Source organism: Blennius ocellaris (assembly GCF_963422515.1).
Source record: "Blennius ocellaris genome assembly, contig: SCAFFOLD_186, whole genome shotgun sequence".
Taxonomy (NCBI): domain Eukaryota; kingdom Metazoa; phylum Chordata; class Actinopteri; order Blenniiformes; family Blenniidae; genus Blennius; species Blennius ocellaris.
This window is the reverse complement of record NW_027662251.1, coordinates 7,501-19,164: the sequence shown is the minus strand read 5'-3', so window position 1 is coordinate 19,164 and position 11,664 is coordinate 7,501. Positions and strand designations below refer to the sequence as shown.

The 11,664-nt window shown below is 39.8% G+C and overlaps 1 protein-coding gene across 3 annotated transcripts in view; it reads right to left on the bottom strand.

Moving 5' to 3' along the window:
* LOC308147975 (TLC domain-containing protein 1-like) overlaps positions 1-11,664 on the bottom strand; it is an 11,921-nt gene continuing 257 nt past the window's right edge. Inside the window, exons 2-5 of one of the 3 annotated variants that reach the window (XM_080521370.1) lie at positions 11,201-11,439; positions 10,299-10,381; positions 8,648-8,730; positions 1-770 (exon numbers count right to left, since the gene is read on the bottom strand). In XM_080521370.1, the coding sequence (XP_080377496.1) occupies positions 369-770; positions 8,648-8,730; positions 10,299-10,381; positions 11,201-11,409 (777 nt within the window). In that variant the 5' untranslated portion in view covers positions 11,410-11,439 and the 3' untranslated portion in view covers positions 1-368. Of the gene's footprint in view, positions 771-8,647; positions 8,731-10,298; positions 10,382-11,200; positions 11,453-11,664 lie in introns of those variants that run through there. The other 2 variants (XM_080521372.1, XM_080521371.1) reach the window with 2 other exon arrangements.

Here is an 11,664-nt window from a genome sequence, read left to right as displayed (position 1 = left end):
AAGAAGCTTTTTAATCACAAGTTTGACTTCAACAAGCGTATTCCTGGTTCGGAGGATCATGTGTTGGTTCCCCCAGCCTCACGGTCGCATGTCTTCAGGGTTCCTTCCAGTACGTGGAGGTGATTTCCTGCAGGAACCTTCTCCTACACCAAAACACCGAATCTACATCTAATCTCTGTCTTCACCTGACGACCCCGACGCTCCGTTTCAACATTCTGCTCGACATCACCACGTCTAATCAAACCAACGTTTCTCTCTTTATAAAATGACGATATCCTGCATGTTTTGGGGGGAATTTGTCCTTTGGCAGAGAGAAAACCAGCCGTGGCCACCAGGAATGTTGTTAGTGAGGCGGGAAACTCAAGCAGTCAATCGCTGAGGAACCTCTGAACGCCGACCTGCCGCCCGCCCTGCTCCGCCTTGCTCCGTCTCCTGGTGAAGAAGTCGGCGCGCAGCAGGCGGTAGAAGTAAATGAGGATCATGACGTTCATCACCATCATGGAGGCCAGGAAGGGGGCGGCGTGGTCCAGCCAGGAGTAGTTGTGGACGATGTACCAGGTGAGGTAGAACTGGGTGGGCAGGCGGAACGTCACGTAGGTGAAGAGGTTGACCACCTTCACCACGTAGTAGGTGGAGGAGGCCTGGGCCTCCGCCAGCTTCAGCAGCAGGCGGAGGTGGAGGGTGACGCTGTTGACCTCCACCAGCAGCACCACCACGGCGCCGGCCACGTACACATGGGTGTAGAGCGTATACAGGAAGCACCAGATCACCTGCACAGGACACACATAGATTCTATAGAGCACAAGACGTAGATTCTATAGAGTACAAGACGTAGATTCTATAGAGCACAAGACGTAGATTCTATAGAGCACAAGACGTAGATTCTATAGAGTACAAGACATAGATTCTATAGAGAGAAGTACAAGACGTAGATTCTATAGAGTACAAGACATAGATTCTATAGAGTACAGCACATAAATTCTAGAGAGAGAAGTACAAGACGTAGATTCTATAGAGCACAAGACATAGATTCTATAGAGAGAAGTACAAGACGTAGATTCTATAGAGTACAAGACATAGATTCTATAGAGAGAAGTACAAGACGTAGATTCTATAGAGTACAAGACATAGATTCTATAGAGTACAGCACATAAATTCTAGAGAGAGAAGTACAAGACGTAGATTCTATAGAGCACAAGACATAGATTCTATAGAGAGAAGTACAAGACGTAGATTCTATAGAGTACAAGACATAGATTCTAGAGAGAGAAGTACAAGACGTAGATTCTATAGAGCACAAGACATAGATTCTATAGAGAAAAGTACAAGACGTAGATTCTATAGAGTACAAGACATAGATTCTAGAGAGAGAAGTACAAGACGTAGATTCTATAGAGCACAAGACATAGATTCTATAGAGAGAAGTACAAGACGTAGATTCTATAGAGTACAAGACATAGATTCTAGAGAGAGAAGTACAAGACGTAGATTCTATAGAGCACAAGACATAGATTCTATAGAGAGAAGTACAAGACGTAGATTCTATAGAGTACAAGACATAGATTCTAGAGAGAGAAGTACAAGACGTAGATTCTATAGAGTACAAGACATAGATTCTATAGAGTACAACACATAGATTCTATAGAGTACAAGACATAGATTCTATAGAGTACAACACATAGATTCTATAGAGTACAAGACATAGATTCTATAGAGTACAAGACATAGATTCTATAGAGAGAAGTATAAGACATAGATTCTATGGAGTACAAAATGTAGATTCTATAGAGTACAAGACATAGATTCTATAGAGAGAAGTACAAGACGTAGATTCTATAGAGTACAAGACATAGATTCTATAGAGAAAAGTACAAGACATAGATTCTATAGAGTACAAGACATAGATTCTATAGAGTACAAGACATAGATTCTATAGAGTACAACACATAGATTCTATAGAGTACAAGATGTAGATTCTATAGAGTACAAGATGTAGATTCTATAGAGTACAAGACGTAGATTCTATAGAGAGAAGTACAAGACGTAGATTCTATAGAGTACAAGACATAGATTCTATAGAGAGAAGTACAAGACGTAGATTCTATAGAGTATAAGACATAGATTCTAGAGAGAGAAGTACAAGACGTAGATTCTATAGAGTACAAGACATAGATTCTAGAGAGAGAAGTCCAAGACGTAGATTCTATAGAGTACAAGGCATAGATTCTATAGAGAGAAGTACAAGACGTAGATTCTATAGAGCACAAGACATAGATTCTATGGAGTACAAAATGTAGATTCTATAGAGTACAAGACATAGATTCTAGAGAGAGAAGTACAAGACGTAGATTCTATAGAGTACAAGACATAGATTCTATAGAGAGAAGTACAAGATGTAGATTCTATAGAGTACAAGACATAGATTCTATAGAGTACAACACATAGATTCTATAGAGTACAACACATAGATTCTATAGAGTACAAGACGTAGATTCTATAGAGTACAAGACGTAGATTCTATAGAGCACAAGACATAGATTCTATGGAGTACAACACATAGATTCTATAGAGTACAAAATGTAGATTCTATAGAGTACAAGACATAGATTCTAGAGAGAGAAGTACAAGACGTAGATTCTATAGAGTACAAGACATAGATTCTAGAGAGAGAAGTACAAGACGTAGATTCTATAGAGTACAAGACATAGATTCTAGAGAGAGAAGTACAAGACGTAGATTCTATAGAGTACAAGACATAGATTCTAGAGAGAGAAGTACAAGACGTAGATTCTATAGAGTACAAGACATAGATTCTAGAGAGAGAAGTACAAGACGTAGATTCTATAGAGTACAAGACATAGATTCTAGAGAGAGAAGTACAAGACGTAGATTCTATAGAGTACAAGACAGACTCAATAGAGAGAAGTACAGAACATAGATTCTATAGAGAGAAGTACTGAACATAGATTCTATAGAGAGAAGTACAGAACATAGACTCTATAGAGAGAAGTACAGAACATAGACTCTATAGAGAGAAGTACAGAACATAGACTCTATGGCGAGAAGTACAGAACATAGATTCTATAGAGAGAAGTACAGAACATAGACTCTATGGCGAGAAGTACAGAACATAGATTCTATAGAGAGAAGTACAGAACATAGATTCTATAGAGAGAAGTACAGAACATAGATTCTATAGAGAGAAGTACAGAACATAGATTCTATAGAGAGAAGTACAGAACAAGACTCTATAGCGAGAAGTACAGAACATAGATTCTATAGAGAGAAGTACAGAACATAGACTCTATAGCGAGAAGTACAGAACATAGATTGTATAGAGAGAAGTACAGAACATAGACTCTATAGCGAGAAGTACAGAACATAGATTGTATAGAGAGAAGTACAGAACATAGACTCTATAGCGAGAAGTACAGAACATAGATTCTATAGAGAGAAGTACAAGACGTAGGTTCTATAGAGAGAAGTACAGAACATAGATTCTATAGAGAGAAGTACAGAACAAGACTCTATAGCGAGAAGTACAGAACATAGATTGTATAGAGAGAAGTACAGAACATAGACTCTATAGCGAGAAGTACAGAACATAGATTGTATAGAGAGAAGTACAGAACATAGACTCTATAGCGAGAAGTACAGAACATAGATTCTATAGAGAGAAGTACAAGACGTAGGTTCTATAGAGAGAAGTACAGAACATAGATTCTATAGAGAGAAGTACAGAACATAGATTCTATAGAGAGAAGTACAAGACGTAGGTTTTATAGAGAGAAGTACAAGACGTAGGTTCTATAGAGAGAAGTACAGAACATAGACTCTATAGAGAGAAGTACAGAACATAGATTCTATAGAGAGAAGTACAAGACGTAGGTTCTATAGAGAGAAGTACAGAACATAGACTCTATAGAGAGAAGTACAGAACATAGATTCTATAGAGAGAAGTACAGAACATAGATTGTATAGAGAGAAGTACAGAACATAGATTCTATAGAGAGAAGTACAGAACATAGATTGTATAGAGAGAAGTACAGAACATAGATTGTATAGAGAGAAGTACAGAACATAGATTGTATAGAGAGAAGTACAGAACATAGATTCTATAGAGAGAAGTACAAGACGTAGGTTCTATACAGAGAAGTACAGGACATAGACTCTATAGAGAGAAGTACAGAACATAGATTCTATAGAGAGAAGTACAGAACATAGACTCTATAGAGAGAAGTACAGAACATAGATTCTATAGAGAGAAGTACAGAACATAGATTCTATAGAGAGAAGTATAAGACGTAGGTTCTATAGAGAGAAGTACAGGACATAGACTCTATAGAGAGAAGTACAGAACATAGATTCTATAGAGAGAAGTACAGAACATAGACTCTATAGAGAGAAGTACAGAACATAGGTTTTATAGAGAGAAGTACAAGACGTAGGTTCTATAGAGAGAAGTACAGAACATAGACTCTATAGAGAGAAGTACAGAACATAGATTCTATAGAGAGAAGTACAAGACGTAGGTTCTATAGAGAGAAGTACAGAACATAGACTCTATAGAGAGAAGTACAGAACATAGATTGTATAGAGAGAAGTACAGAACATAGATTCTATAGAGAGAAGTACAGAACATAGATTGTATAGAGAGAAGTACAGAACATAGATTCTATAGAGAGAAGTACAGAACATAGATTGTATAGAGAGAAGTACAGAACATAGATTCTATAGAGAGAAGTACAGAACATAGATTGTATAGAGAGAAGTACAGAACATAGACTCTATAGCGAGAAGTACAGAACATAGATTCTATAGAGAGAAGTACAAGACGTAGGTTCTATAGAGAGAAGTACAGAACATAGATTCTATAGAGAGAAGTACAGAACATAGATTCTATAGAGAGAAGTACAAGACGTAGGTTTTATAGAGAGAAGTACAAGACGTAGGTTCTATAGAGAGAAGTACAGAACATAGACTCTATAGAGAGAAGTACAGAACATAGATTCTATAGAGAGAAGTACAAGACGTAGGTTCTATAGAGAGAAGTACAGAACATAGACTCTATAGAGAGAAGTACAGAACATAGATTCTATAGAGAGAAGTACAGAACATAGATTGTATAGAGAGAAGTACAGAACATAGATTCTATAGAGAGAAGTACAGAACATAGATTGTATAGAGAGAAGTACAGAACATAGATTGTATAGAGAGAAGTACAGAACATAGATTGTATAGAGAGAAGTACAGAACATAGATTCTATAGAGAGAAGTACAAGACGTAGGTTCTATACAGAGAAGTACAGGACATAGACTCTATAGAGAGAAGTACAGAACATAGATTCTATAGAGAGAAGTACAGAACATAGACTCTATAGAGAGAAGTACAGAACATAGATTCTATAGAGAGAAGTACAGAACATAGATTCTATAGAGAGAAGTATAAGACGTAGGTTCTATAGAGAGAAGTACAGGACATAGACTCTATAGAGAGAAGTACAGAACATAGATTCTATAGAGAGAAGTACAGAACATAGACTCTATAGAGAGAAGTACAGAACATAGGTTCTATAGAGAGAAGTACAAGACGTAGGTTCTATAGAGAGAAGTACAGAACATAGATTCTATAGAGAGAAGTACAAGACGCAGGTTCTATAGAGAGTGTCTATAGAGTTTTGTGGGGACGATTGAGGACATTAGAATCTGGGCGTTTCTGAACCAGAACTCTTCCTCTTGACCCTCATTTTGCTCGTCTTTCCCGCCATCATGACGCCGACTGAGTCTTCGTTCGCACTGCAGGGAAAATCAGCACAATTCTGATTGTTTTATTTTTTTACTCACAGTGACTCGTATCTACCTGTTTCGTTTCTGTGTTGAAGCTCCAATTCGGATTTTTCCACGACTCTGGATACTCTCCTACCTGCAGCTGCTTCGTTATCGAGGTGCGACTGACGTCGCTGACAGACGCCGGAGGAAACGGCTCCGACAAAATAAAAGCCGCGCTCTATTTTTTTCCCTCATTCTGCTCCTCCTTCTCTTCCTCGCCGCGTCGTCTCGATTCGGTCGGCTCGTATCGAACGACCAGTTGAGCGTGGATCTCCACGAACCCTAACGTCGCCTGTTCCTTACTCTCGTGTGTTTACCACGTCTTCTTGTACACACATATAGTAGTTTTACGGTTTTCACACGATTCCTACACAGGCTGAGATTCAGGCTGGGTTTTTTTATCGAGGTGTGTGGGTTTTACATCGTTTCTACTGATCTGGCAACCCGGGCGCCGAGCGGCGTACCATCGGTAAATACATAGCCTGCTCAGTGTGACTTATATATATATATATATATATATATACTGTATATATGCGCGAAGACATCACCGGGGCTTGCTAACAGACTAGTCGCTAATGGACTAGCCGCTAACAGACTGCTCGCTAACGGACTAGCCGCTAACAGACTAGTCGCTAATGGACTATAGATATAGATGTACGTGTGTGTATGTACACTATGATAAACTCTAGTTTGTACCAAGTTTGTTGTTGTTGTAAACTTTAGACTGCTTCAGCAGAGCAATTGTTTGATTTGGTCTGTTGGTTTAGAGACTCTGGCAGTGAGAAAAACAAAGAAAGTCCCAAAAGGGTCCAAAGAGGAGTTTTTTGTGTTTATCCTGGCAGGAGGACGACTCGTGGATTTATTCCGTTCCATCAGGAGAAACACTGATGAATTAAGTCGGTCCCTTTTTTTTTTTTATCGTCTCAACGTGACGACATAAACATTGACTGTGATACTGGATCTATTCTGGACTACAGAGTCGTGTCCGTCGCTGTATTTGGCCGAGTTCTACCGACGGATGCTAAGGAAACCCAGCCTGAGTTCGCCTCCGTCGCGGAGAGGCAGAAACAATTCCTCCACTTATTCGAGTAATTCGATTACTAAAATTCCTGGAGGCGAAATTCTGCGACTCGACGCTTCGTTTCAGCCGCTTCCGCATTCCATGATGTCGTGTCGACGCAAAGCTGGAGGAGGAGAGCGACGGAGATTAAAGGAAAACTACGTAAACTGTGGAAAGTGCAACAACGAATCGATTAAATCCCATTATTAAAAGCGTCGGCAATGAATTTCATTGTCGATTTGTTGTGTCGTGCGATTTTATGCATCATTCGACCGGCATTTGCGCTCTCCGAAACGTCAAAGTTGCAGCGCGGCACTCGAACTAGCCGGTTAGCCACCAGAGCGCACTCCGACGTGGGACGACGTCACTTGCTAACAGGCTAGCCGCTAACGGGCTTGCTGCCGGAGCCCGCTCTGGATGCGCGAAGACATCATCGGGGCTTGCTAACAGACTAGCCGCTAACGGACTAGCCTCTAACAGACTACCCGCTAACGGACTAGCCGCTAATGGACTAGCCGCTAACGGACCAGCCGCTAACAGACTACCCACTAACAGACTAGCCGCTAACGGACTATCCGCTAACGGACTAGCCATGACAGCCCGTTAGCGGCTAGCCGCCTGAGCGCGCTCCGATGCAGGGAGACAAAACAAAACAAGCAGTGCAAAGCGGAGGATGTAAACAACAACAGAGGACTGTTAAGGTCCGCCGCCCGGCTGAGATTTCTGTTGTAGCGCCACCTACCTGTGGAGCGGTGAAGTGTAAATGTAAAGGTTATTATAGCAATATTTCACCAGTCTGGTCACTCGGGAGGAAACTGGACTTTACGTGGTCCCTCAGGGACATTCAATCTTATTTTATCATTATCTTATATATTTATGTATTTATATTGTTTACATCCATATATTGGTTCAGTTATGTGCTTTTAAATAATCATAACATTTTGATGTTTGGTTCGTTCAATATCAACTGGTCCTACAATTAAATTTTTTTTAATTTTATTAAACTGAATAATCGAAAAAATAATCGACTGATTAATTGATTATTAAAATAACTGTCAGTTGCAGCCCTAATATGGAACGTGTGTGTTTCATATGGTGACAAAATCCGTTTTTTTAAAATACATAAATTGGTATATATTTTTGATAAGAATCCTTCATTTCGCAAAGGTTTCTGAGGTGTTCTGCTATTTGTGTGTCGCGTTTTGAGAAATCGTGCTTAAGCAACCAGAAAATAAACTGTAAATAAGAGGATGTTTGATTTAATGAGTTAAAGTCCATCTTTGAATCAACAATGCAATCGAACCTACAAACACCGTCACATCCTGGGTCCAGTCGTTTGCTGAATAGATAACTGATTAATAACTAGAAAATAAACACGTACAACTGAAAGCTTGGTCACGTGGCTGTTGGTCGATCAGGCGTTGGGTCGCCGCCTTCAAAATAAGAGTTTGCGGTGCTTGAAGCCGAACTGGAATCTGAATCCGTAACTTTTGGAATGAATCACCTCAGAGTTTAAAAATAATGAATAAAAAAATTATGGTTTGATAAAAAATAAGTTGTAAAATAAAAAAAATTTGATTTTTGGAAAATGTCTACTGGTTGATTGCTGGAAGCCTCAAATAAAACAAGTTCAAAGCAAAATATCCAGAAGCATCTAAGTAGTTTGCTCGACTACAATTCTCTATACATTCTATAAAACAAGTCACAGTTCCTCCCTTATCTAACTCACTGGGTGGAGGTTTGGGGGAAACGTCTTACCAGCGCGTGGTGGAGGAGGAACTCCCAGGAGCCTCCAGCGTGTCCCGACAGGACAATGTCACAGACGTCCTGTACGAAGTAGCCTGGGAGGACAAAGACACGCTGGACATCACGTGTTGTTCACACACACACATCAACTATGCAACAGTGTACGTGCTGTTAGAAGGGAATGTTGACCACGCAACAAATCACCTCGCTGATAAAATGGGAAATAAAATGTCAATCTGATCAGTTTTACACAATCAAGGTGAATTATTTATTTTAAGGCGAGGAAATTGTATTTCAATAGCAGCATTCAGACACACTGGCCTTTACAAGGAAATACATTGAAGCAAGGCAAATATTATTATTAATCTTTAGCTATTAAGTTCATTAAAAAGATTAAATCAAAGTGATTAAAGAGGAGGAAATAAAGGAAGAGCTTTGTGAAGTTAAAGGGAATTTAATGAGTAAAATCTTGTGTTTAAAGTGTTTAAAGTCCAGATTTAAAAGAAGTGAGTGTCAACAGGCTGCAGGTGTTTGATTTAATGAGCTCAGTTGTAAAAAGGTGTGACTCATTGTTTCCTGGCCGTTAAAAGGGGGCGTGGCCAACGATTTCCACCTGTTTGATGGTTGTTTATCTCACCTGAGCTTTGATTGTGTTTTTACTGTAAAACACTTTGTGCAACAACCGTTCTGAAATGTGCTCTATAAATAAATTATTATTATTATTATTATAACGAAACACAAAAGCAAGTGATGCAGTGTGTTTGTTGCAGAGGAGATGAGGCTTATCCAAACACTGACTTCTTTTAAATCTCCTCTAAAAAACAGTTTCTATTGACTTTTAATTGAAGCTTCCCTTTGGTTTTTACTGATTTTTTATTCCATTGATCTATTTTTAAGAAAACGATGCCCCTTTTATTTTATACGCTCTCTTTCTAGCCACTGAGGCTTTTAGGTATTTTACCACCAGTAATAATTTCCATCCATTTGTGCAAAAACTGTTATGAAAAGTGCTCTAGAAATAAAGTTATTATTATTATTATCATTATTATTATTATAATTATTATAATAATAATAATAATAATTATTATTATTATTATTATTATTATTATTACTATTATTATCATTATTATTACTATTATTATTAGTAGTAGTAGTACTATTATCATTATTATTACTATTATTAATATTATTATCATTTATATTATTATTATTATTATTATTATCATCATCATCATCATCGTTGTTGTTATTCTGAAACACAAACAAAGTGATGCAGTGTTGGTTGGTGCTGGCGGTAATTATTGTGATTATTATTGTCATTGTTATTATTATTATTATTATTATCATTATTATTATCATTATTATTAAAGTGAAGCAGTGTGTTGGTTGGTGCTGGCGGTTATTATTATTATAATAATAATAATAATAATAATTATTATTATTATTAAAGTGAAGCAGTGTGTTGGTGCTGGCGGTTATTATTATTATAATAATAATAATTATTATTATTATTATTATTATTAAAGTGAAGCAGTGTGTTGGTGCTGGCGGTTATTATTATTATTATTATTATTATTATTATTACAGTGAAGCAGTGTGCGGTTATTATTATTCTTATTATTCTCATAGTGTGTTGGTGGGTGCTGGCGGTGCGTTCACTGACCGGAGGAGATGCAGACCAGCAGGTAGGCGGCGGGGGTGTGATAGGAGTGGAGGCTGGTGAGGAGCTGAGGCCACACCAACACACTGCAGAGGGAAACATGCTGTCACTCACACATTCTTGTTCTATTGAACCACACATGTTCAAGTCCATTTGTACTTTATTTTTAGTTTTTTGATCATTTGATCCTAAAAGATCAGTTCAAACGAAGCGGAGGTCTCAGGGGGGAGTGACGACTTCCCGTGATTCCTGGTTTCCTCTTTACACGTCGACAATAAACGAACGTTTTGAGTAAAACGATCCTCCATAGAGTGAAAACAACTGAAGTTTTGCGAGTCATGAGTCCCTCCCAGGAAAACGTACTTCCTCCTAAAAGCTTTCACACGTGATTCACGTTTCGTTTGGGAACGTCGACGTGGTTTAGACGAGTTTCCAGTCGAGACGTGACTCGTTGACAGGAAAACCCAGGAGGCGCCTCTTGGTCCGCCAGGTTCTTCCAGTTGTTAAACATGTGGAGTCGCAGTCATGACGTCATGCAGCAGTGGGAGCGTTTCATTTCCCTCCCCAGTGGTGGACTCTTCGGGAAACCAGACTGACCTGATGCACCTGAACGCACCACTCAAAGCCGTCGGCTCCGGAAGCTGCGTTTTAACTTTTCACGCGCTCAGCTTATTTGTTTTCATTAAAAAAAAACATTCCTCTGATCTGTTTCAGTAATAAAAGAGAAACTTTGTGTCCATGTTGGTCTGATTTTAAACTTGACAGCAGAAAGGGGGCGGAGTCACGAGACCGCGTCTGAGCCCGGTGCGCGCCCCCCTGGTGAGCTTGCGCCCTGGGCAGCTGCCCAGAGGAGTCCAAAGAACGGTCAGACCCGCAGAGGGGGGGGGGGGGGGGGGGGGACTCACCAGGTCACGGCCCAGGTCCCAGTCAGCACCGAGTGCACCAGGGACAGGCTGAGGTTCCTCCACCTCCAGTGGCGGAACGCGTCCTGCCGCACCACCTTGGGCACGGGCAGCTCCTGCTGCGCCCGGGAGAGCAGCCTGAAGAGCAGGGCGCACAGCAGCAGCGAGGGGCCCGGGTGGCCCTTCAGGGTGTCAGCCAGGGCCTCCATCATCACCTCCTCCCTCCTCCACCCTCTGGGATCCTCCAGCAAAGAAGAAGAGTGGTTTTCTTTACTGCCGTCAAGCGAGCCCACACTCAATTGATTAACGCCTTTACGGTAAAACATAAGCCAGCGCACGGCCGCAACACTGGAAGGAAATCCTTCAAAATAAAAGCCCTGAAAACAACGACAGTCTGTTTACAATTTGTTGTGAAACACAAGTATTCATAGGTTTACACCAAATTCCACTCCAGGGCAATACTAGAC